This window comes from Pezoporus wallicus, unplaced genomic scaffold (genome assembly GCF_028554395.1).
Source record: "Pezoporus wallicus isolate ANWC-B61680 ecotype Strahan unplaced genomic scaffold, APGP_CSIRO_Pwel_v1 contig_8226, whole genome shotgun sequence".
Taxonomy (NCBI): domain Eukaryota; kingdom Metazoa; phylum Chordata; class Aves; order Psittaciformes; family Psittacidae; genus Pezoporus; species Pezoporus wallicus.
Window position 1 is genome coordinate 167,772 of NW_026635187.1, and position 27,130 is coordinate 194,901.

A 27,130-nucleotide genomic window follows, 5' to 3' on the forward strand; every position below is an offset into this window, starting at 1 on the left:
TAAAAGATCCAAATCATTTATTTGCACATTCTGTTTTCACACACCTCGCTGGAGGGACAGAGATTTATCAGGTCTTATTCACCTGAACTCCTGTGTCTGCCAACAACGGGAAGAGCCCCAGTGTTTTCCTACCAGCCTTCCAGTTGTACCTCAGGATAAGGCATTTCAGCAGAGCAGAAAGCTGTGAGGGCTGTTCCTGGGAAGCCTGGCTCTTGGAGGGGCCTGGAAACCCACCTGGGTGTTGGGGAGGGTGCATGGAGCCCGTAGGAAAATAAAGTTCTCAGAATTATAAATAGTACAAAAGGAAAGGCAGGGCTGGTGCAGCCCAGGGGCATACACACTCTGACCCAGAGAGCAGTCAGGGCCGGCCCAGAGGCAGCTCCTTCCTGTGAGCACCCACAGGACCTGCAGCTCCACATGAGCCAAAGTGCCAGGTGATGATGACAGCCCTGAGCTAAGGCAGCGCTGAGGGAATGGAGCTCAATGGCCTCCTCCCAGGCAGAGGGCTGGGGGTGATGCAACACCAGCAGGCAGAAGAGTCTCTCAGGAGGGGATCATGCCTTTACTGCGCTTCCTGTCAGCCATGGCGCGGCGGTTGTGGTTCGCTCTTGTGCTTTTGTTCGCTTCCTTCTTCCTCCGTTCCTGCACCGTCTCCCGGTTCTGCCCGTGGCCCTTCACGTTCCCAACCACAGCAGAGCTGTCGTGCTTGTACCTGAAGTACACAGAAAAGGACATCACAAGCAGCACACTGCACCCTGGCGGGGCAAAAATCCACCGATCCCAGGAAGCAGGTGGGTGTGAGGAGGAGTTCGGGCATCCGGCCTTGAACCTCGGCTCAGCCCAGCTCTGCAGGGCTTCTGTAACAGCCAAGACCAGCAGTAGCCACACAAGGACCATGGCCTTCAACACATCAAGTCTGACATCCAAAATCAGCTATTAAACTGTCCCAGAATCCCTGTGGGAGCCGTTCAAGCTCTGGGAAGCTGTGCTCTCCCAGAGCCTATCTTGCACAGGGTTCTGCTGTGTATGATAAAGGGACATTCCTACCCATTTGATGGGACAGAACAACCACCAGTGAAGTAGAAGCTGGGTGAGGAAGTTCACCACCACCACAGCAGTGACCCTGACATACAGGGATGTTAAGGAGCAGGATACCCTCCAACAACTCCTACTACCTGCAGAGCCACTGTTTCACCCCATGGAGGCTGGTGCTTACTCACCCCTTCCTCGCAAGGAAAGCCAGGCGCCTCGCTTCAGCTCGCTCCCGCAGTACTGCTGGGTCCTGCACAAAATGGTCCTACCATGGAAGGGAGGGAGGAGGTCAGTAAACTCAGCAGATCCTGCCAAAGCCTAGAGCAGGACAGGATTCTGCCAGACCATGGAACACAGTCAGTGCACTGTCCATTATCTCTTCTGGCTGAGCCGTCAGAATTGGTGTCAGTGACTCTAAACCTGACTGAGACTTTCCTCCTCAGCCAGCAACACCATCAACATCCCCATTTACAATATATCCATGACAGCAGACCATGACACCTTCAAAGCGTGCTGCTGGCATCACCTGTCTTTGGAATAAAGGAGATGAAACCTCTCCATAGAGGTGAGGCAGGTAAGACATACAGTAAGTCTTAACCCAACTCCAACCACAAACTAAGTATCACCTTTGTTCTTTCCTTTTCAGCTTCCTCCTCCTCCTCCTCTTCATCCTCTTCCTCTTCCTCCTGTCCTTCCTCCTGCCCTTTAGTTCTCAAGACCTGAGGAATTGTGAACGGCCTGAGAATTAAGACACAAATAGTCAGCAATGGAGACAGTGCAGCCACCAAGTGAGCAGCAGCATCCTTCTGGGTTTGCATCCCAGCTTCCAAAAATGACAATCCACAGGTTCCATGGCCTTGCTGCTTTTTCTGAAGAGCCAGATAGAAAATGACACCTTTACTACGGACAACTGCTGAATCCATGTTCTTCACTGGGAATGTTCACTATGAAGTTGTTACTGAGCATCATTATGGTTGCAAAGGAGCAGGTCAGGAAAAACCTGAAACCTCACAAGGAATTTCTCCAAGGAAACAAGTGCTTCCTCTGGGAGGTGGGGATCCAGCCCCAGCCCCAGGGCAGTACTAAGCAGAAGTAAACTTTGCTAGGCTTTAGCTCACCAGTCGGGGAGCATCTGTTGTACAAAGATAAACCCTCAAACCTCAAGCTTAAACTCAGACAGAAACATTAATGCTCAGGAAATGCTGTGCTCTGGAACCTCTAGGACTGGTCAGTGGTCATCCACAGAGCTCTAGTTTTATGGCTGGGCCCTACCCCAGTTTTATACAGGGAGAAACAGTTGGAGAAATCCATCAAGCTTTGTGAATCACCCTGAACATGCAGAGCAGCAAAGGGCCTGAGGGGGTGGAGGCAGAATTCACCACATACCTATAGCTCTTCTTTGATATATATATATATATACACATATATATATGTGTGTGTGTGGTTAAATTCTATTGGAATTCAGATCCACCATCCCACTGTCACAGAAATAAATGTAAAACCAGAAATGTCTTTGTTACTTCAAACCTACAGATCTAGTTTTCCACAGGAACATCCACTAATTGTTCCTCCTGCTTTTCCCTAGGAGCAGTGAGCACCTGAAACAGGGGGAAAAGACCCAAGTACCACACTGTTACAGGCAAACCACTAAAGGATTTAAGCTGAAGCCTCACCATGCTTTAGGAGAGGGAGAAAACTATAGTGAAAGGGACAAAGGAAGCCCAAAGATGCATTCTGGGTTGAGGTTAGAAACGGAGACATCTTCGTAGTATGCCAGAATTTTAAAGGCCGCTTTTAGAAGCTGGTTTAGCATTTCTGAAACACAGGATTTCTGTCTCTGGCTCTTATTTCTAGAACAAATATTCTCCAATCCCCAGCCCAAAGTAACCCTTTGCTCCCTACAGCTGTCCCAGCTGCCTGTCCTTGTGCAGGGTGCTGTGCGGTCCTGCAAGGACTGGATTCCAGGTGTCAGCACTCAGAGGTGTCAGAGAGGGTTGGAAGGAGCAGCATCCGCATTGCTCAGCTTTCTGAATGCTGCAATTCCCCTCTAACCACCAGCTGCACTCCTCAGTATTCCAGAGAGCCCATTTCCCCCGCTGCAGGAGCGTTGCCTACGAGCAGAAGTGCTGCTGAGTGCAAGTTCAACACAACAGCGAATTCCCCTCTTAGATGTGTTGATTAGCTGAGGGAATGCCTGTGTCCTGCAGACACACAAAGCGGGAGCCTGAGAATGTCCTGGGTGCACGCCACAGCAACACTCCTACTGACAGGAGAGGAGAGACCCAGATCTCCCTCCTGCCATGTTACAGAGAAAGTGGCAGCACCAGAGAAAGTGCTGGCTTGAAGCACACACATCCTCATTGAGAAATGAAGCTGAAAGCCAGTGCTGAACAGGCTTGTGTGAGCCATAGGTGGCCATTCCCATCATCCTCCCATCCACTGAAGCCACAGCACCTACCTCCTACTGATGAGCTCATCATCTGAGTCAGCATCATTTGCCCCCACTTGGTTTCCATCATAAGTGTCGTCGTACTCGTCCTCGTAGTCCTCCCCGTAGAGCTGAGCCTCTCCCTGCTGCACAGGCAGCTCCTCCACCACCAGCCTGTACTGGCTGTAGCGCTCCTTCTGCTCAGCAACCAGGCGCTTGTCATTCAGCAAACTTCTGGTGGTGTCCTTCTCCCTCCTGCACTCCACAGGAACAGAAACGTGTGTAAAAACCTTCCTGAGAAGTTAATTCACCCCCCCACCGCGTTAGTAAGTGGAAGCTGGAGGAACAGAAGTCTCACTTCAAACTCCGTAAGTGCTACTTAAGCCTATTTCCCCTCTGATCTACAATAGGGCTGTTTGTCTGGTTACTAAAACCAGCCTCCCCTGGCTTGGAACAAAGTCATTCTTAAACAGAAGCCCAGCAAGATTGCCCAGATAAGAACAGGAACTGGACACCAACACTGTCATTTCAGACTGAAAGGAAGCTTTTAGGGAGGCCAAATGCAATTATACTCAAGCTGCAATTTTCAGGCCAAGATTCAAACACCACAAGAAATCCCATGCATCTTGAATGAGAGGCTGTGGGGGTGAAGGCTCCAGCCTACAAACCAGCTCTGCCAGGCCCAGAGTGCCCTCTAACACCCTGCTGCAGCATCGTCTCACTGCAGCAGCAGCACAGCCGCAAGCAGAGACCTGTGTTAGAGTCACTGCTGCAGACACCCGAGTTCCTACAGCCAGGAACCTCAGCTTGCAAATGAGAGAGATTGCAAACTATGGAGATAGATGGGGAGAGCCAAAAATGAGCACTGCAGCAAGGACTCAGCCAACTAACGCTGGAAAAGAACAACCCAGAGTAGACTTGTGACTGATTCAACCTGTCTCAAAGCATGTACTTTGTGAATGTAGGAGGTGAGTCAGTGATAGCCATTTTAAAGGGAGGACCAAGAAACAGAATTCTGATAGAGGTATTACAAAGATGCTGTGTCTCACACTGCATAAGCATAAAGCCTTTGAAGTGCCATTTTTCAGGCTGGCCAAGCACATGCTTACAGCAAAGCAATGAGGGATTCCACTGTCAAGTATTCACATGACAACTTGCAGCCCTCAGAGTCCAGGAGGAACACGCATCAGTGGTGCTTTGGCATCTGGATATTAACAAAGAAAGAGCCTGTCCCTAACAGACTGCAGTGACTCCAGAACAGACAAACTTATGTGACACAGAGCAAGCCCAGGGGAAGTCATCTAAGCAGGCTGATCTTCATTAAGAACATCAAGCAGTAACCTTATGGATAGATGTGGTTCCCTCTCTTCCATGACTCACTCTGGTACCTGCCTGCATTTAGCTGCAAAAATGCCCTACAAAGCATGTGGTTAGTTCACACATACCCAGCTGGGATAACATCCGTTGGTATTCAACATGAGCCTGAACTAAGTGTTTGGTAATTGTCTCCTGCTGAGCTGGTCTGATGACTGCAGAAGAGCTGCAAGGAAATGTTTCAGGCACCAGTTCCAGGAAAAGCAGTGGGATAACTCCTCTAGTCCCATGGTGTGCAGGACTTCAGGTGACAGATTCAGCCAGCAATTATGGCTGGACAGGCACAGACAAGTGGGATCACTTTTCAGGATCAGCAAAGAATGACATGTATGCTCGTATGTTCGCTTCCTCGTGCTTGTTTCTCTCTTCATCCTGGCGTGGCTCTCGCTTTCACATTAACACTCCCTGCCCAAAGCTGCTTATGCTTATCCACACAGGCTCTGGAGATATCACGCTTAGGCAGCAACACCACTCTACACATAAGCACAAGCTGTCTAAGAACAACTGTTTCATCAGGAAGACGCAGCCTGAGGGAGGCCAAGAGACACCAGGAATATCGGCAGTCAGAGGATAATGCTGAGCACTCATGGAACAGCACAGCAAAGAGTGACAACTTCCCAAGGAGTGATGTCACTGCTTGAGAGAAGATAGAGCCTCCCTGGCAGCAGCCAGACAGCAATGCCACAGGAGCAGGGTGCCACCACCCAGATCAGGGATCATGGAATCCCAGCCTGGTCTGGGATGGGAGGGATCTTAAAGCTCCTCCAGCTCCAACCCCTGTCACGGGCAGGGACACCTTCCACTAGAGCAGCTTGCTCCAAGCCCCTGTGTCCAACCTGCCCTTGAACACTGCCAGGGATGGGGCAGCCACAGCTTCTCTGGGCACCCTGGGCCAGCGCCTCAGCACCCTCCCAGGGAAGAGCTTCTGCCTAAGAGCTCATCTCAGTCTCCCCTCGGGCAGGTTAAAGCCATTCCCCTTGGCCTGTCCCTACATCCCTTGTCTCAAGCCCCTCTCCAGCTTTCCTGCAGCCCCTTCAGGCACTGGAGCTGCTCTCAGGTCTCCCCTTCAGGAGCCTTCTCTTCTCCAGGCTGACCCAGCCCAGCTCTCTCAGCCTGGCTCCAGAGCAGAGCTGCTCCAGCCCCCGCAGCAGCTCCATGGCCTCCTCTGCACTCACTCCAACAGCTCCACGTCCCTCTTGTGCTGTGGCCCCAGAGCTGACCTTGCAACTTTCCAAGTTCTTCAAGCGATCTGCAGAGGGAGCTCCCAGCAGGGTTATCCCATACACTGGCTGAACCTGGGACAGTGCCCTCTGGCCTTGTCCAGCTGCTGCAGCACTATCCACATGTGCAAGGCTCTGGGGAGATGGGAGGTAACGAAACACACAAGCCTCCTGCTGACAGTCACTGCCTGCACTCTGAGCAAGGCAACACCATGAGGAGAAAGGTTGTGCCTATGAGTACTTAGCTATGGGCACCTCCAAAGTCATTGCCTTGGCCAGAGAGAAATCAAGTAGAAACACTACAGCACTGCTGCTGAGAGGCTGCTGGACTGGACCTGGGGACAGAAGCAGTTTTCTCCTGAGAGTCTGGGGCAGCTTTGCAAACAAAACCTTAAGTGGGAGCTCCCAGGATCACAGGGCTCAATTTACAGACTTCTATTTACATTCTGTATAAATCCACACCAAAGTAACCATCACGCTCGGCAAGTTGAAGTGTTCCAGAAGAACCTGAAACAAGTCAGGGATGTTCTAGAGGTGACATCAACGGGAGCCAGCAGGGCAATGTTCTAACCTAAATCTGTAAGAGTATGGCACAGCACAACGTGCCAAACTGGGCAGAAAGCAAAAAAAATGCCCTGCTGCAGGAAGCTTACAGCAGTGGAACAAAAGTAGTTTGCACCCCTGAGCACGGTCAGACTGTGAAGGAGATGGGTATTGAAATCAGATCACTCTTCACTCTCAGTTCCGAGTCCCCCCTGGCTCGCAGAGGTGGCTGCTCTGCAAGGTTTGCTCTTCAGTGCAGGTTTAACTTCCAGACCAAGAAGCAAGAGCCCAACATTACAAAGGAGCTTGGCAGAGCCCTCTCTAGCAGCACACAGAGGAAAGCCCATTAGGAAACCCACTAACTGAAACCAACCCACTAATAACAATTCAGTTCACTTTCCCAAAGAAAGAGGTGGGAAACCTTTTTGCTCAGCCTTACCCCCACCACACAGACCTGCAGGAGGTTTGTATGAGAAATAGAATTGCAGGGTTGCAGGTACCATCCCTCCCAACAGACAGGGTTAATAAAGGGTGCACGATACTCACCTCTTGCCCTTCTGGATCCGAGAAACATCCACTGAATCCCTACTGAAAACATCAAACTCATCATTCTGGAAAACATTATAGCGAGAAGTGACCAGAGGAGTCGGGTCTGGCTTCAGCTGCCTGGTAGAAGAGAAAAGAGAAAGAGAGAATAAAACCAAAGGTGAGCTGGGGAAGACCAAGTCCTCTCCTTCCCGAGGCCTTGGGTTATCCTTGTCAGCCTCCAAGTCACCCACTACATGCCAAGGTCCACTATGTGGTGCTAGGTCACAGGTTACAACTCCTTCCTTTCACAGCCACGCTGTAGTACATGTGCAACCACTATGGGGCATTGGTGTGAGATAAAAGGCACCATTTCTGAAGCTTATCTTTTGGGGCAAAATAAAGCAACTTACAGAAAGCAACAGGAAAACTCTTTTGTTCATTTAAGAATGAATAAAACCATGAGTAGCACAGAATGTCACCAGGCTGCCTGATCTCAGAACAGCGACTCAGCAAAGCCAGGCACTAAGTGTGATGAATTACACACTGGAAAAGATTCCAGTAATTTGCTGCTGCTGATTTCAGGATATTTATCTTCCTACCGTTCTCTCAGCGTTCCAGGCTTACATTTGTTCAACTTGTAAGTCAAAGGAGTATTATTTTTACATTCATTGTGTTGGGGCTGTGAGCTCAGCTGTTGGCTGCAGACGCTGCTCTGCTCACTCCTAAACCCAGCCCTGATCCCAGTTCCACATTTGCTATTGAACTGACAGCTTTGTTTCAAGATGCAAAAGGCAGGAAAAAAAAAACTAAATCCAGCCCTATCTTCTGTAACTGCTGGCTTGGCAGAAAAACCCCAACCCTTCCAAAAAGCCAGCCACCATTTGCGCCCAAGTCAGCAGATGTGACTGTGAGAGCACCAAGATTGTTGCAAGACTAAGATATTTTATATGGTTTTCCTGATAGAGATGCTTTCCTTTTGAATGGCACAATGAGACAGTCTGCCCATTCCCCCACGAAATGTGAACAAACAGCACATTCACATCCTGAGGCTCAGGCAGAAACTGCTGGTGCAGCACAAACACGTGCTGGCAGCTGCAGGCAAACTCCAACAGCTCAATCCCACTGCCAGCTATGAGTCCTGCGTCCCAGGTACAAGCCAGGGAAAGCCTGTCAGAGGGTGGATGAAAATGGATCTGAACTGCACCTCCAGTCTCTCCCTGCTTTAAATTCCCTCACAAAACAGGAGCCTGTCAAATACTATATTCAATCCTGCAGGTGGAATTTGGGATTAATCAGTTCCTCTGAAGATGCCCTTTCCTGCAGGACCTCTGGGAGTTAACGACTATTACCCTGGCCTCTGTAGCAAAATAACTTTAATAGCTTTTGAAGACAACACATTCTGTTGCCCAGCCCAAGCCAGTGTCCCCATGATGCAATTTTAATGGTTCTGAAGTGACCATTTAATGTACAAGTGTTTTTATCCCCCATCACAAAACACAACCCAGCATCTGCTCTGTTGAAATGCTGAGCAGGGACACAAATGAGGGCAGAAAGCTATAGCAGTGAGAAGCTCTCACTGCAGCTACCTATCCCCCCAAAATGCACATTCAATTTCTTAGAGCTCTACAAGTGTCTAACCCTCAGTAAGCATGATGTTCATGGAATCACAGAATCCCAGCCTGGTTTGGGTTGGAAGGGACCTTAAAGCTCCTCCAGCTCCAACCCCTGCCATGGGCAGGGACACCTTCCACTAGAGCAGCTTGCTCCAAGTCCCTGTGTCCAACCTGGCTTTGAGCACTGCCAGGGATGGGGCAGCCACAGCTTCTCTGGGCACCCTGGGCCAGCGCCTCAGCACCCTCACAGGGAAGAGCTTCTGCCTAAGAGCTCAGCTCAGTCTCCCCTCTGGCAGGTTCAAGCCATTCCCCTTGGCCTGTCCCTACATCCCTTGTCCCAAGCCCCTCTCCAGCTTTCCTGCAGCCCCTTCAGGCACTGGAGCTGCTCTCAGGTCTCCCCTTCAGGAGCCTTCTCTTCTCCAGGCTGACCCAGCCCAGCTCTCTCAGCCTGGCTCCAGAGCAGAGCTGCTCCAGCCCTCTGTTAAATGATAACCCACAAACAAAAAACCCCAAATGACATCAAACCCATGCCAGAAGCTGTCCCTTGCCTTTGCATTGTTCGGTCCAGCTTATCCAAGTATGGCTCCAGCTTCTCTTCTAGGATGTTGTTGATGACTTGCTCTGCATTGTAACTGTACTCTTCCAGGCAGGCCAGGATGAAGCCCTCACCAAGGTCTGGCAGCAAGTCTTTCACTTGAGAGATCAGTGAGTCCAGCTCCACTCCTGAGACCCTGGCGATGGGCGCAGCCGCTGCACCGGCACACTGCAGATACCAAACAGAAGTGGGGGCATTACTGGGGACAGCCAGCAGCTGAGGGGAGGCAGGAAGGCATGTTATGAAAAGGGAAAGCAGCAGCCTGGGTTATCTGAATTTAATCACAAAGAATTCAAAAGAAGAGAAATCATCAAAAGCTGTTTATACTGCACAAGGTCTACGACATAGCCTTGAGCACCCAACTGGTTTTCTCTGTCCCCAGATCAGAGAGGACACTCTGGGGAATCCCTTCCTCAAATAACCTATGAACTGTGCATTAATGAATACACACATGAACTACAGTGATGAGGCACAGTATTTGAATACACCACAGCAACAGAAAGCCCAAGCCAACAGATGTTAGAGGCAATGTGCTCCAAGATAAAGCCAGGCTCAAGGTGTGGCTTTATGGCTTCTCATTTCACAAGGCACATGGGGCTGCACTGAAATCTAGCAAAGGTAAGAAATGAGACAATCTCCCGTAAGCCCCAAACCTGAGCAAACCAATCCTCTCTTCACAGATGAATGAGGCAAGGACAGAAAGAACAGGACCCAGTCCACACAGGTCTACTCACCTCATCCTCTGACACATATCCAGCCCTGAGCCCTTCCATGTCTTCAACAGTTCTATCCAGTATTGCTGATGCTCCATTAGATGCTGCTGCTGGTGTTGGATCTTTAATGACTTCTCTTTTCCTGTCTACCCCTTCCCATGCACTTTCCACTGCTTGGAGGATATAGGCTGTCCTGGTCTCATCTCTAAGAGGACACCATTAAGGACATTTCTAGATGTGCATATTCAGACCTCACCCTGAAGAAACAATGAGATTTTCAGCAACCCCAAACCTGTGCCTCTATCAACCTTCATGGAATCCCAGCCTGATTTGGGTTGGAAGGGACCTTAAAGCTCCTCCAGCTCCAACCCCTGCCACGGGCAGGGACCCCTTCCACTAGAGCAGCTTGCTCCAAGCCCCTGTGTCCAACCTGGCCTTGAACACTGCCAGGGATGGGGCAGCCACAGCTTCTCTGGGCACCCTGTGCCAGCGCCTCAGCACCCTCACAGGGAAGAGCTTCTGCCTCAGAGCTCAGCTCAGTCTCCCCTCTGTTAAAGCCATTCCCCTTGGCCTGTCCCTACATCCCTTGTCCCAAGCCCCTCTCCAGGTTTCCTGCAGCCCCTTTAGGCACTGGAGCTGCTCTAAGGTCTCCCCTTCAGGAGCCTTCTCTTCTCCAGACTGAACCAGCCCAGCTCTCTCAGCCTGGCTCCATAGACACATGACTCTCCCCTTTCTTTTTTAGGGGAAAACTTTCTATCACCCATTTCCAGTCCTGCAGCTTAACCAGAGGCAGCAATATTGGAAATGCCACAGGCACGAAGGAATCCAAGAGCAGCCAGGTCTGCAAAGCCCCAAGGTGATGGTGAAGGATACAGCGTGGAGGATGCTTGCTGAAGCAGGCTGACATCATCCTCAACAGGAAACAGCTTATCATAATCACGGAGAAATCTGAAACCCCAGAAGCAAGCTTAATCAGTCACAGTCAGTCACCAGCAGACCTGTCACACACTGCTGGCCCTGCCATGCTGCTTCGGCCTCCTCACTGCTCAGGCAGGAACACTTCTAACCCCTCACCCAGTACTGGATTCCAGCATCCACTGCCAGGTCTCATTATGCTCCCATTACTCTGCAGCAGGACTTCACCAACCCCACCCCAGCCATCAGACCCCTGCAACACTCCTCAGGATGCTAAGACCCAGTGCCACATTACAGAGAAAAGAGAGTTTACGTTTGAACATGATCAGAACAGCACCGTTGGGAGGCCAAAATCGAATTCCCAGTTCTGCCACTTACTCACTTTGCACCTGCAGCATCAGCACTAAACACTTTTCTGTTCTGGTCACCTCAGCTGAAAAGCAGAGATCAGTAATAATAGTCTAAGCTGTCCAGGTAGCTAATGGCTTAATTACTATCCTCCCCTTTGAAAGCCTGGATTAAAGAGAGCAAAGAATAACATTCTCCAGCGTCACGCAACACCCTCCTCACCTTACAGTAAAGGCTGCACTGCAGTGTGAAATCCTCTCACAGCAGCTCTCCCAACTAGTCACAATGATTTCTAACTCCCAAATGTATCATAATACCTCATAATAATGTCTCGGGCAATTCTACTGTAAAGAATGGAAGAGGAAGGCAAGCTGACCCTCCCTTTGGGTCTCTCTGCAGCCAGACTCACCTCCTTTCCTGCAGCACTGAAGTGAAGATCTGGAGGAATTCCTCAATAAAAGGCTGAATGTTCTCACAGCTGCAGAAAACAATGGCACAGAGTGAACAACTGGTGGTAAGCGTTGCACAACCTCCACATTCCCCCTCAGTCACGCTCATACATCAGGGGAAAATCCCAGCTGAAAATAAATTTCAGACCACTTTGGGGCTTTCAGAGGAGCAAAGGGTCAAATGGAAACAAGTTTCATCCCTGGAAGACATGCAAGGCCAGGCTGGATGTGGTTCTGAGTAGCCTGATCTAGTTGAAGATGTCCCTGCTCATTGCAGGGGGTGGGAACTAGATGAGCTTTGAAGGTCCCTTCCAACCCAAACTGTTCTATGACTATTCTTTGGCTTCAGCAGACACTTCAGCCAGCTGTGTCCACAGCTGTATCACAGTTAGAAATACAAGACTTCAGACAGACTTTACAAGTCATGCTTTGATGCCCCAGACTTGCATCAAGCACAACAGGGTGTGTAGTGCTTTTGTAATTGTGCTCTTATTATATGTCTTGGGATTATAGCAGTGAACCTCCCAGAAAGTATGTGCTCACCTGGGTAAGAACACAGGCCAAGCCAATTCCTACTGCAGCCTGTGTGTTATAACACCCAAACCTCCTACTGCTGCTGCTGCTGCAGCAAGCCCACAGCCAAACTGAACACTCTCTGCAGTACATCAGCGCTGGGAAAAAAGCAGTTCCTTAGAAAGTGAAGGAAACAAATCCAGGTCTCCCATAAGGAATTCCACCAACAGACCCTCCTCATCTTCTTGGACAACTCTACCCATACCAAATGAGGGCAAATATTCAAGCAGAACATGAGCTGCAGCAACCTTCAAACCCTGTAACACGTAGAGGCAAAGACAGCAGCCCAGGGGAGCACTGGCCTTGCAATCCAGATCCAGGCTCTTGGCTCCATCCCCAATATGCAGCATGATTTTGGGCTATTTCACTTCTCTACTATAACACAGAGACAGTTACACTTGCCTTCATTTTGAGATTACTCACAGAGTTATCAGCTAACAACTTTCACAAGAGGAGGGGGGAAGAACCAGGTAAAGGCACCAGTATCTAGATTTGAGTGTTTTCAGTGATCTGCAACACTGCATCACTTTTAATGTGGTGTCTCAGTCAAGGTGCCTACACACACCCTTAGAATTTGCAATTTAGCCACAAGCTGAGGTTAGAAAGCTTGTTGGACCACAGCATCATCCCACTCTAGTGGGGTCAACACACACCAGTTCTGGATCATACAGCTTCCTCTGGAACATTCCTGCTGTGCAGGATGACAGACTTCTGATCTTAGCCAAAGTATATGGCTACAACCCCAATAAAAATAGCAACATCCATTCATTTTCTCCAGCAAATCTCCCCTCAATGGCAATCAAATAACTGGCTGGTACCACAGGTCCCAGTGCCAATACCTGCTTTCTAAGATGGGCTGCAGACAGGCTTGGTTTATTAGGATATGAAAAGCTTCTATCATCTTCTTTCTGGAATGTGAAATTCTCCTCCACAAATCAGCAAAGACACTTCAGGGAGAGTAAAAAGACACTATTAGCATCAGCACAAGAAATGTGAATCTTTAACACACCTTTGCTCCTTTATTTGCTGCAATCATTTATTTGCTGCAAGGACCACATAACAGAGCCATTTCCTAGTTATGAATGAAAATCCATACACTAAAAGCTGGTCTCAATCACCAGCTAGACAGAGACATCTCAACTGCACCAGCGCAGCCTGTGCCTTAAAAAGAGACCAATCTACACATAGAGATATTCCTGTTTTCATGCTTTTTTATAACTGGAATGCATCTCCCATCAAATTCTTCTCAGACAGCAGTGCAAGAACTCATTAGTCACCCCACTGCCCAGGGAAATTTGGAATTAGAAAAGTCATCTCCCTGGAGTTCTTTGAAGCAGCATAAAAAAGACAGAAAGACTCCGTGGAGGTGAGTAAAGCAGCATGAAGTGAATTCTTAACTAAGCCCTTGGAGAGTCCTGTTGAACAGAAGAGGCAAAGCCCCTGCACCCACTTTCACCTGTTGTCCTCATAGTGCCTCTTCTTGATTGCAGCTTCCAGCTCAGGAACTGCCAGTTCATAAAACGAAGCTAATCTGTAGGAAGGGGCAACAAAACAGTAACTGTCACCTGAGGCTTCAGAAGTCATTTGCTAAAAGACAAGTCAAACTGCTCATTTCATTAGCACTCACTGGCATTACACCATTTTGTTATTTGTACCCTGAAACAGGAGCAAATATGCTTTTTGCCAAGGGCCTGCAGGGACAGGCCAAGGGGAATGGCTTTAACCTGCCACAGGGGAGACTGAGATGAGCTCTGAGGCAGAAGCTCTTCCCTGTGAGGGTGCTGAGGCGCTGGCACAGGGTGCCCAGAGAAGCTGTGGCTGCCCCATCCCTGGCAGTGTTCAAGCTGCTCTAGTGGAAGGGGTTGGAGCTGGAGCTGGAGGAGCTTTAAGGTCCCTTCCAACCCAAACCAGGCTGGGATTCTATGCACTAGACAGAGCAGCACCCTGAGGTCATCAAGGTATCTTTGAAGATGCAGGCACAGAACTGCATTTGAACATCACCACACTACTGAAGAGAAGAACAACCTGCCCAACTGAGAAACACCCCAAACAAGATCCGCAGACTGCAGGGAGCCGATATGCTTAGCCCATCCTGAAGCACGCCCTTCCCTTCCAATATCCTCATGGCCCCATCTTGCTCTACGCTAAAACCAGATACAAAACTGGGTATGATTTCCAATAAACTCTTACTGGTCTTCCTATTCAGCTCTGCTCTAGGTGGGCACTTTGGTGAAGGTATTCAATATGCAGAAAGCCTAACAGCACGTTGCAATAGGATGCCACAGGGAGGAAACAAAGAAAGATAGCTTGGTCCAGTTTCACATTTTCCATGCCAGGCAGCTCACACAGACTCCTTCCTTTAGGGACAGAGCCCCAAGAGATGCAGACTAACAGCCAGTGCTGCTCCCTCAGTAGCTGGCTGTTACAAATCACAATTTGCAGCACTGTGCAGGAGAGCCACGCTGAACTGATGGGCCGAGGCTCCATTAGGAACATTATGTCTGTGTCTCCTATTAAGAACCAAACATGCTAAATGAGTATCCTTGAGGCAAATGTAGCAGAAGCTCTCATTGATACTTTTAGTCAGGGAGAGAAATGAGCAAGTGCCAGCAGATGGATTCAGCCACAGAGAGGTTCCAGGAGGATGACACATAGATCAGTTTCCCTTTCCACGCTCCAGAGCCCCAGACATTAGTCCATATTGAGAAGTAATGAGAATGTTGCTGTCGTCCCACTGCACAGAGATCAAGACTATTTTAGCACATCTCTAACATCAGCAGTAGGATTGAAAGCAAAAGGCTTTCCTCCTGTGAGTAACCAAGCGTGGAAGCTGTGCTGCTCACCAATTCAAACAGCCACCAGCACTCCATCAATCTGCTGGGCCTTCAATAACCAACTGGACCACAACACCCAGGGAGGACAGGCACCCACACCCCCCAGAGCAGCATTACTCAACCTATGGTCCATAAACCACCAGCAGCTGTGCTGCCTCAGAGGCCTGCAACACAATTGGAAACAAAAGCAAAATACAAACATGTGCTTGTTCCCAAGCAAACAAAACTGGGAAATAAGGACAATAAATTAACACTTCACAGTGGCTCCTAACCAAAGGCAAGACTCTACAAGATGGTCTGGGGGATTAAACAACTGCAGCAAGCTGGGTAAGTGCCACTCAAGGACTTGCAGCCTCTGTGGGGACACACTCTGCTGTTTGGTCATCGAGACCATCCTGACTCATCTGCACTGTGATCCAGAGCTGGGCTGGGAATTAGCTGCCAACCCAGCTGTCATTCTCTCCCAGGCACTCAGCTTCTGCCAAACCTCAGTAATATTCTCTAGCGTAAGCCTCATGCAGAGCATCAAATAAAAGCATTTCTTTTCAGACCTCGATGGACTATCGCTCTGAAATACTTTCCACTTCCCTTGCTTCAGGCCCTACAGCAGGAAGCCCCTTTTGTCTACAACTCTTTTCTCCTTGCCCTCTCCACCCCACCAAGTACCGTTTAGTAGGTTTTAAAGCCATCATGGTTGCCTGGCTCTAGGATCACTCAAGGATAATGAGGAAGGTGCACAGATAGCAGAGAAGCTCCAGACATCCCTGTAATCATTATTTATCACTCTGTATTCCTGTCAGTGTGAACCTCACTGTCAGTTCATAAAACGAAGCTAATCTGTAGGAAGGGGCAACAAAACAGTAACTGTCACCTGAGGCTTCAGAAGCCATTTGCTAAAAGACAAGTCAAACTGCTCATTTCATTAGCACTCACTGGCATTACACCATTTTGTTATTTGTGCCCTGAAACAGGAGCAAATATGCTTTTTGCCAAGGGCCTGCAGGGACAGGCCAAGGGGAATGGCTTTAACCTGCCAGAGGGGAGACTGAGCTGAGCTCTGAGGCAGAAGCTCTTCCCTGTGAGGGTGCTGAGGCGCTGGCACAGGGTGCCCAGAGAAGCTGTGGCTGCCCCATCCCTGGCAGTGTTCAAGGCCAGGTTGGACACAGGGGCTTGGAGCAAGCTGCTCCAGTGGAAGGGGTCCCTGCCCGTGGCAGGGGTTGGAGCTGGAGGAGCTTTAAGGTCCCTTCAACACAAACCAGGCTGACTTATGATTAAATGGCAGTGTCAGTGGTAAAGGGACTGGGCGAGGACACAACAGAATATTCAGTACTTTTACTTCACCAAGCCCAGCTCTGTCTGCGGGCCAAGATGTACCTGTAACAAAACTCATGTTTCTGGAAGGTCTGGCAGGCCAATGGGAAGATATCAAGGAACGCCCAGAGTGTCGTGCAGGTGTCGCATAAGTACAGCACAATGTCCTTCAGCTCCTGAGAGTGAAAGAGCAATTACTGAGAGAAGAGCCAGGCAAGTTTTCCCAGGAACACAACACAACCACCAGGGACACACCGCGTTCAGACCAAGCCTTGCTTCTGACTGCACAAAGAGTCTGCTATGAATTATAAACACATGACACATTAATGGGTCTAGAGGCAGAGACAATGTCCATGCTAGAACTTCTGTCCTTTAACGATTTATGATGCAATCCCCACAGCTCGCTCACATTCAAGACACTGTGAAATTACATGAACCTTCAATATATCCTGTTTTGGACAGTGGCTCTGGCCTCCATGTATCCTCCTCCACATAGAGTATTGCTCCCCATCTAGCTGGAAGCACTGCATAGCAGTAACACAGGAATTAAAGGGATGATTTCAGTGGTCCATTTCAGTGCAAGATGCATTTCCAGGGCAGCTGCAACAACTCCCACACACAAGCTGTGTAAGTAAGATTTCACAGAGCATGCTCACTGACATGGGGCCTGTCTTTGTGCAGCACCCAGCACTAACCCCCCCCTATTTAATGAACTAAAGTACTTTTGTTAAACAAACATTTCTGAATTACAGCCAAACCAACTCTGACCACTGCCAGGGCTCTGGTGGAGCCTTCTGTCAGCTACCAGTAAGTTAAGTTACCTACAAGCTGGTTAAGGGAAAGAGATGGCAGGTTTAGAAAGAACCCACGATATAAGGGACATAGTTGAAATGCACAAGAAGAAAGCAACCAGCTCAGGGTGGAAAGACTTTTATCATCAAGTCATATGACAAACAGTGAACTAATGACAGGGAACCATGTGCTGCATGAGCCACCCGTGTCTGGGAACAGAATGACCCTCTGTGGTCGCAGTGCTCCCCAGACTGCTCAGTCTGCAGGGCAGCAAACAGCAAAGGGCAAGAAGCAGCAGTTCTACCTGGAGAGGCATGTTTCCTGGAGTCACATTTACTTTTTCTTCCAATTTCTGGGGCTCAGCAGAGGCTCCTTCACACTGCAAACCACACTGCTGCAAAATATTGTTGAACACCTACATCAAGAGAAGGGAGCAGCGTTAAAACAGGCAGGGAAAGCAGCAGGAGATGCTTTACCTTGTTAACAATCACTGCTATGATCACGTGTGCAAGCTGGGACTGTTTCCATTCAACATGGAGCTGTGTAAGGCAGAAGTTGCAACAGACTCTCACAGGCTACAGCAGGAAGGGCCACGCTGCACTTCTGAGACTCCATGCAGCTTGCAAGTAGCTAAGTGCAGCTGCATATGGCTGTGATGCCAAGACAGGGACTGCAGCTAATCTGACTTCATAGCAGCCTTCCAGTATCTGAAGGGGGCCTATAAGGATGCTGGGGAGGAACTCTTCATTAGGGACTGTAGTGGTAGGACAAGGGGTAATGGGTTAAAACTGAAACAGGGGAAGTTTAGATTGGATATAAGAAAGAAATTCTTTACTGTGAGGGTGGTGAGGCACTGGAATGGGTTGCCCAGGGAAGTTGTGAATGCTCCATCCCTGGCAGTGTTCAAGGCCAGGTTGGACAGAGCCTTGGGTGCCATGGTTTAGTGTGAGGTGTCCCTGCCCATGGCAGGGGGGTTGGAACTGGATGATCTTAAGGTCCTGTCCAACCCAAACTATTCTATGATTCTAAGCCAGATCTTAGCTGGGTGAGAAAAAACAGGCAGCAACAACACTGGGAAGCCACCCAGAATCCCTATTTGCAGTGGGACAACTGTGAAGTTAACACCATATGAGCTCCTGCTTGCAAGCTAGTCCCACAGCCTTCCTGTGAGCAGGTTGGCAGGACAGAGTTTGTGGCTCTTGTTTATAACCAAAGAGCCTGGGAGAAGCTGACAGAATTAGGTCCTGGATTGCCAACATCCTGTGGGGTAGGACCAAATTAAAAGCAACTCTCTACACCTGTACCTTGAGAGATTTGGCAGCTCTCCTCCCTGAGGCATATGAATGGGCAGCTGAAGGTGCTCATTGCTATTCTAGAGGGCATGTAAGCTCCTGAACCTGCACAGGTATCAACCCCTTTCAGTGACAGTGTCAGCACATCAGTAGTTTTCTGGATCAGTGATCTCTAGCTGTTACATCCACACACTTGAGATGCACAGGCACGGCCCTGCAGTGGTCACCAACACACAGAGCCAAGAAACCAGTGCTCTGCAGAGAAACTCCAACATGGTACATCACAGAAAGCTCCTGGAGTCTCTCCTGCCCTCCCACTGATGCATTTGAAGGTCTGGTCTTGCATCCTAGGATATTTTTCAAACAAGGTATCACCTCTGGGATTTACCTCTAACAGTTTCTTAGCACTTGGGAAAAAAGGATGTGGGCTTTCAAGAAGTGACATTATTGGTGTCTTGGGGTAAATGGTATCTTGGGTTTGTTTATTTTGAGTACATAAATATGACATTTTCAGGCTATAAAAATGTCAAAGTGCCTTGATTTCCCCCTCAGGTTAAATATGAATCCCACTTGCTGAGTCTGGGGAATATAAAGGCTGCTCATAAAAATGAAAGCTTAGACATGGAGAGGTACAAAACGGCTTTTGTATGGCAGCAACGCATCCCTTCCAAGAGAATTCCATTTACTCCTGAGCAGCTGCAGTGCTAATACTAACCCATTCCACTATGTCAAGTAGACATGTCTATGGTCTCGATTTTGCTGGTTTAAGTTTCAGTGCTTCCCCCACTTGGGATGGGTGGAGGATACAAGGAATACTTTTTGAGCTGCCTAATGAACATTCCTTCAGATTACCTGCAGAGACAGCAGCAGCTGAAGGAAGGCCATAGGAAATCATCATCAAGAAACTGTTTTAGATGAAGGTTCCAAACCTGCCTGAGGCACATTAGCATCAACTCGAGAAAGTAAGCACTAGCAAATGCATTCTGCCTGCCTATGACCACGTTTGCTCCATTGCACCCTCTAAGCTGTGCCACACTCCCAGAGGAAAGCCCAGCTCTGGGCTGAGCAGCAGAGCAGTACCTGGAGGACAGTGGGCAGAGTTTCGTCTAGGTCACTGAAGTAACTTGGTTGTTGAGTGAATATATTTCCTGAGAAGAGAAATGGGAGAAAAGAGACCGTTTCCCATTAGTTCAAACATTCATGGCAACAAGCAAATGTGCATCAGCAGATGTACTGGTGATAGCCCAGTACAGTACTGTACTGATACCTCAGATATACTGTACTGATACCCCCACTCCCAATCCAGCTAATACCCATCTAGGACCCAGGCAAGGCTCCTTCCTCCACTCCTGCTCAGTCTGACTGATAGGGCTGCTGTCAACTCACTAGTGCAGCGGCAGGACTGGTTAACAAGGATATGCTCATCAGAGCAGAGCAAAGGAGCTGCAAGATGATTTCTCCAAAAGCTGGATCAATGAACACCACAAATACTACCCCTGAACATTCCTGCTTCCTGTATTTGACAACTGGAGTTGACTTTCAATTACTGAGAAGAGCTCAGCATGCACTGGGAAGTGTTCTGCAGAATATTTCTTCAGGGTAATGAGGCTTTAGCAATACCTGTTGTTGTATTACTAGGGCTTCATTATCTCTACAAAATACTCCACTGATTAACGGCACAGCATAAATCCTCAGCAAGTAAGCCCAGAGGCTGCCTGTTTTCCTGTGAGTTACTGTTCAGACCATGAAAATTAACAGAGCTAATGTCCTTATGCAAGGGCAGAGCACGGGTGAGAGTTACGAGACAGGTTTCAGAACAATTTATACCCCAACAAGAACCTGAAGTTGATTGAGTTCTGAATTACACACCAGAACTGCTGTGCTATTACTGTCACAACATAATCAGGTGAGCAAATCACCGGTCACCTCCATGCAGCATTACTGTGCTGAGTATATGCAGAGCATATGCAGAATTCAAATGAGGTTTCACACACTTGGGTCTTCTTTGGACTATTTTAAGAGCCAGACAATCCAAGCTTCACCTCTGAAAGGGAAATACCTATCTTGTCATGCCTCTTGGCCACCTCTGAGGCTTGGCAGGTGAATTCAGAGTGGAAGTTACTGAAAGAGGATAAAGGGGTTAAAAACCACAAAGGTTTATCTAAGCTTTTCTGTTCTGGCATTTTGGCTGCATCACATGAGCTCATGTTAGTCAATGTGGAAATGAGACAAAAATAGCTACTAAAGGAAGAACAAAGTTTCATTGCACGAATGGCAGACAATGTGGGTTAGAATTCAGGTAGAAGAGCTCACTTCATCCATAGTCAGGTTCTCTTCCATCTGCTCAGGTGGACGTTAAAGATCACAAGTGGTTCCCTTGTGAAGGGAGCACGGGGTAAGTGCAGCAGCTAAACCAATGTGCCCCACGCTCATGATACAGAGCGTAAGGCCGAGTTGTTACTTCATATGAGCTGGCCAGAGTGGCTGTACAGAATCAGGGAAATCTAGTGATAAGCACAGCTTGAGCAATGCTCTGAGGGCTCTGTGGTTTGAAGGTACTCCACAAATCAAGGCCTGCACTGAGACTTCCAAGATCTCCTGCTTCACAGACCAGAGATTACCTCACGTTGCACATTCCCCATGGCTCCCAACTCTGTGAACACTCATGCCAGACTGTGCCCATTGTCAGAGCCTCCTCCCTCCCTGCTCACTCGTTGAGTTGTTTCCCCCTTCCCATCCCTGTGAGGATTTTACAGAGCCCTCATGGCCTCAGCCCAGCTCAGGACAGCTAAGCAGCAGGACACAGCGCTTTCAATGACATCAATGAAGGTCACAACTAAAGTAATCTGATGCAGAAATTACAGATTCTTGTTGCCACTGAACAGTTCCTTTCCAGAGCAGTTACACTGGCATAAACCCCTACTTGCCACCCTACAAGTAAGCAGAATGCCAAAATGCAACATGTTGTTCCTTGGCTTTAACTAACCGATCATCTTCTGGAGCAGGACACCATTTCCCTTCCCAAAAAGCACACAGAGATCCAAGATCTTCGGGATGTCGAACAGGAAGTTATTGTAAATAATTTCTCCAAAGACAGAAGGGGTGATGAAATGATCCTGCAGAATAAAAAAACAAACCCAGTAATTTAAAGGATAATTCATATCTTGCTCTGCAAGAGCTCCAGCATTATACTGGCACCTGTGAAAACATCTATCAAAGGTGTATTTGGGATTTTGTTCCATAGAAGGCAGAGACTCTGCTTACACCAGCTTCTGCAGCACCCTCTGTCCCCGCATCCCCACTGCTTGTCACTGCCATGACACTGCCCACCCACATGAAGCGAACCCACCAACCTAAGTGTTAAAAGAAAAAGCTCCTACAGTTCATTCAGCTCCCAGACCTGGCTCATGATAGGGCCAAAGAGCTGAACTGACAAAAGAATGGCTCAGCCCAGGTGTAGGAATGAGTAACCTGGCACAGGAACAGCTTCACTGGCACCAACACTGAAAAACACCCTTGAGATCCCAGCCTGAGGTTAGTGGTACCCTGGAAGAGTCAAGGCACCAAAGACAACTGCATCACTGACAAGTAGGAAGCAAACCCAGGAACTGCAGCTCTATATCCTGACTGCTGGAACACTCAACACAGCCCCCCCGACTCTCAGCACTGCAGGAATTTCGGCTAAAATTCCACATGACAAGTGCCTCTGACACTGAGAAACAAGCAAGCTAAACCATGACTTTGGCCTTCCAGATGAGAATGTGCCTATGGTGGTGAACATGTCCAACCTCAGTGAAAGGCAGCACACACATTCCCTGCTTCAGCTGAGGGACAGGGCTTACTGCTGGCTGGGGCCAACTTCCAGGGCTCCTGCTGCCCGCCTGCAGGACAACAGACTATTTATTCTCTTCCAATTACTCAAGTATAACATGGTGTCAGATGCTCACTGCCTCGCTGGAGGGGTAAGATCTAATCAGCTCCTGGAATGAAAGGCACCACAGAGGTGTCAGTGCTGCTGCTGAAGTGGTGCCAGCTGCAGGCTCCAGCATTCCTTCTACCTGCTCCTGCCCCGCTCCTCCACCTCCCACTCCAAGAGCTTTCCTCAAAACATCCTGAACGTCACCATCGTGACAATCAAGAGAATCAATACAGCACTAAATAACACACCATGAGCCGAGGATATCAAGGAGTAATTGCTTAAACACAAGGCGCCTCGCTCACTCACCCATCCTGCCCACAGGCCTTGTGAAAATTCCACAGCTCCCGATGGGAGTTGCACTCACATGATTAGGGCTGAGCGTGGCTTTCAATTACCATGCCAAGAAAACAGTAATTTAGAGAAGTTTCACTGTGTCCCCAAAACCTGGGGAAAGTTCAAGGAAGGCCAACGATCAGGACAGGTTATGTGACACAGCACAGCACAGAGGAAGTGGCACTGAGCCCCTGTGCCACAGAGCTGCAGAGTGGCCAGCTTGCTCCCTCTTCCAGGGATGTATCACAGCCCCACCTGTGGCTAACCTGCTATTACTGAGCTGCCTGCCTGGATCTCCTTCCTCAGAAACCGTCCCATAGTTCAGATGCTTCAGTTCTGCGTGGTTATCATCTCTACAGAGTAAACAGGCTGATAAAAACAGCCAGGGAGAGGAACGCAGCTGGACACACAAGGAACACCATTAAGTCCTCTGATGGTGTTTTTCCTAAGCTGCCCAGCCCAGGGAAACTGGAAGGGAATGAAATCCTCACCTTGGACTCCTTGTGAGTGGACATCCTGAGGAAGGTTAGGAAGACACTCCGGTGAAGGCCCCTCTGCATGTCGCTCACCTCGGGGTGACAATCCAGCTCCCCATCAAACTTGCGAGGGGCAAAGCGCAAGTAGGAATCCAGACACTTGTGAAGTGTCTCATCAAAAATCACCTTGCACCGCCAGAAACAAGGAAACAAAGAAGAGAACGTCACACATCCACAGGCTGTGCTCAGGGGAAGCCCACCTAAAGTTGAAAGTGATTTAAAACATTCTAGAGTGCTAAAAGGAGCCTCACATGCAGCAAATACAAGCAAACTCTTCAAATCCACAGGGGAAAATCTACTGGGACTTTCTTTGCACTCTAAGGTGCAGTAATTAAAATGCTTGACAAATAACACAGAATCTTCGAATCAGTTAGGATGGAAAAGCCCTTTAAGCTCATCAAGTCCAACCGTTCCCCAGCACTGCCAATGCCACCACTAATCCATGGCACTGAGGCCTTTGTCTACACAGTGTGTGAACACTTCCAAGGATGGGAGGTGCTGGTGCGGTGCTGGTGCCTGCTGGGGACTCAGGGGGAGGTCATGTCATTAAGTGCAAAAGGAGCATATACAAGTCTTTATGAAACTGGTTTAAAGTTCATGGCTTCTAGAAACACCTTCTCCAGTGTCCACAAAACAATTCTTACCTGGCACCAAAATTTGTCATGAGGCAAAGCCAGAAGCCAGTTCAGGTCATCTGCAATGAATTTGGCTCTCTCCAAGAACTCTTCCACTAAAGCAGGGTCTCTGGTGAGGGGTGGCGGTCTGTATAGCACAAAAGACCGATCTGCTTTTATTTCTGGGTGCTGCAGAAAGCCAAAACACTGTATTAAAACTACAGACCAAGAGACGGGAATGCCCAGTTACCATGTGCACTGCTCACTGAATTAGGAAACCAACACAAAATTGCACTTGAATACAAATTGCCATTCAGTTCCCTGGTAACTTCCCATTTTGTAAGCTTTTGAGATGGGTTACCAGCAGGTTTGTGTCCTTATTTATCAGCAATGTTTTCAGGCCTTCCTTCATAATGTGGTGGATGCTGCTCCTTGCACTCTGTTAAACAAAGCCTTGCAAAGCAGCCCTCCCACACCTTCAGAACAAACAGCAGCCGCGTGGTGCTGTGCCTCTGAAGCGCGGCTGCGCTCTCTTTTCCCTCCTAACTGGTTCTTGCACAACATTCCATGAAGTCAAACTGACACAGCCACCAAACAGAGAGAAGAAACATTTCACTGACCTCCCCCAAGGGTTACTGAACAGGCTTTGCCCAAATACTCCAGCCTAGAATGAGAATCACACTGAAGAGCAGGCAGCAGCTTGAAGCTCTGCCTTAACCCACATGTACACCCAGGTACGTGTGAACCTCCTCAAGCCAGCAGCCCACTTCTGCAATGTGCCCACAAGGCCCTCTGCTTTCTCTCTCTTATTTCTGGGAGAAAAGGGTTACCATGGATTAAATATCCTGATTTCACCAAGCAGAAGTGTCACAGGATGCAGGGAGTGCATGGAATTATCCCAGTGCTCTAGGTCAGAGCTAAGTTCACACAGAGCTTGCAAAAGCTCCCAAAGCATTCCCTCTATGGCAGCCAAATTTACATTGCTGCTCCTTGAAATAAGTAGCTCTGGAGGACACAGTTTGCTGTTGATGTTGAACACAATGAGTTTGAGTTGGGCTTTTTTTTTTTTTCCCCAAGAGTGGGTAAATGAAATCTCAACTGTGAATGCATTAAACCACAAAAAAGCTTCTTGTGACAGGTGAGCTAACCAACTTTCATCATATCCCAGACAAAGGGTAGTTTCACCCAAGCTTCAACATGAGATGCTTATTTATTAAAGATTTTGTTTTGGCTTTCAGGAAAAAGACAGCTCACCAGTGCTGGTAAAGTTCTCATCTTCCCTGTTTTGGGATCCTTTTCTGTCAGCTGGAGCTCATCCAGAGGCAGCGCCGGCATTGTGATGACTTGTTCCTATCTTCAGCAAACAGAAGACCAAAGGCAGCACAGGGTGTATTTTACAAGGTCAGTCAACTGAAAGCACAACAAAAGAAGCTACACACACAGAGCCTTCCTGTACCACACAGGGCCTGGAGATGGATTTATGTAAAGCAATTTATCCACCACCCAAATGCCAAACCTCGAGGGAACACCCAGAAGCCACCTGCACACACCTCAGAAGAAACCTGTAACGTGCTGCTCTACTTGCAGCCCTGGTCCTCAGTGAGAGGCCCCAGGTATCATCCAGGACAATAAAAATCAGATGGGAGTACTGTTTAGTATGAAAGCTTCCTATTTAAATCCAGCTCCTGAAGAGCTGGGCTCAACTCTTGGCTTTTGCTGTCTCTTTAATGCTTCCAGTCTATCTCCTGACAGTCCAAACTGGAGAGGCAACCAAAACACAGTCTGCCAACATACTATTAAAGGAATAGCTGTGGTGCTTACGTGGCAGAAGCACTCAGCACTCCTCCAGACAGAGTGCCCAGGGTGAGCCTGCAAAGCACAGCCTGCCCTCCCCTGCCACCTCCCACCTACTCACCAAACCACGACTGCAGTTCTAACAGCACTTTTAGGCTCGATTCCCCTCCTAAAATTAACTGCAAGTCAAATGTGAGGGCGATTCAAAAGCACACCCCTTACGTGCATTGTTAGAGAAGTTCAGGTATTAACAAGAATGGTTTCAATTCTTGTGATAAACAATTTCCCTATGAAAAAAATCCACCCCAACAACTTTGCAGCAGAATTGCTGGTTTTCCTCTCATAACACATTTAATTTGGCCCTTAAAACTTCTGGAGTCAGGCTGAAAACTGCACAGGCCTGTGTGTTTGCAACAAGGGGAAAAATGTCTCATTTCAAACCATGGGAGTCTTGATTCCAAGTCAAAACATCTTGGAAGAGAGTGGACCCTGGCCAAAAGCATATTCAGCTGGAGAAGAGAATAACCCCAAGCATGGAATATCCTCAGCACAGGGGATCACTCCCGATCACTATCATGTGCTTTTCCTGACCCACTAGCTTTGGTCTCAACTACAAGGACGTGATTAATGATGTCAGGCACACTGCATGAGCCAAAGAGCCCTGACACAGAATCCCAGCCTGGTTTGGGTTGGAAGGGACCTTAAAGCTCCTCCAGTTCCAACCCCTGCATGGGCAGGGGCACCTTCCACTGGAGCAGCTTGCTCCAAGCCCCTGTGTCCAACCTGGCCTTGAACACTGCCAGGGATGGGGCAGCCACAGCTTCTCTGGGCACCCTGTGCCAGAGCCTCAGCACCCTCACAGGGAACCAGACTTTTGCCGGGGAACTTATTTTCCCAGGATGAGGAGCACTCCCTGCCCTGCCGTCCCACCTGGCACAGACCGGGGAGCCGGCGGGAGCTGCACGCTGCCGGGCACCGCAGAGGAAGGGTTTGACACGCCAGGTCCCAGCAGCGGCTCTGCGGTGGGACACGCTGCTGGGGAGCGCGGCCAAGCCCTGGCCCTCTCCGGGGACTCCAGCGCTCGTCTTCCCCGCGCTCTCCCCCCAGGGACCCCGGGCAGGAGCAGCAGACATCCCCGCTCACGTCCCAGCCCGGCCCCCCGCCCGCAGCCCCGAGAACCCCTCCAGCCACCGGCCCAGCGCGGCCCCCAACAGCTGCCGCCACCGGCCCCGCGGTTCCCCAGGCCCTGCCCGCCCCACCGCGAGCCCCGCTGCTCCGGACACGCGTTCGGTGACCGCCGGCCCCACCACATCCCGCGGCCCCCGAGCCCCTGGTTACCGGCAGCCACGTCCCGCCGAAGAACGGCACTTCCGG

At 49.2% G+C, this 27,130-nt stretch overlaps 1 protein-coding gene across 2 annotated transcripts; it reads right to left on the minus strand.

Moving 5' to 3' along the window:
* On the minus strand, positions 1-27,130 carry ASCC2 (activating signal cointegrator 1 complex subunit 2). Of its 2 annotated transcripts, XM_057410980.1 has the most exons (19): positions 27,095-27,130; positions 25,217-25,316; positions 23,993-24,151; positions 23,304-23,474; positions 21,547-21,676; positions 19,641-19,708; positions 17,573-17,683; positions 16,540-16,652; positions 13,788-13,862; positions 13,171-13,278; positions 11,719-11,787; positions 10,920-10,994; positions 10,068-10,251; positions 9,287-9,501; positions 7,144-7,263; positions 3,491-3,715; positions 1,659-1,770; positions 1,221-1,297; positions 1-712 (listed from the first exon to the last, which is right to left on the minus strand). In XM_057410980.1, the coding sequence occupies exons 2-19, from the start codon at positions 25,295-25,297 to the stop codon at positions 544-546; spliced, it is 2,262 nt and encodes a 753-aa protein (XP_057266963.1). In that variant the 5' UTR covers positions 25,298-25,316; positions 27,095-27,130; the 3' UTR covers positions 1-543. The 2 variants fall into 2 exon arrangements, with proteins under 2 accessions (XP_057266963.1, XP_057266955.1); XM_057410972.1 differs by lacking the exon at positions 27,095-27,130 and having other exon boundaries at positions 25,217-25,586.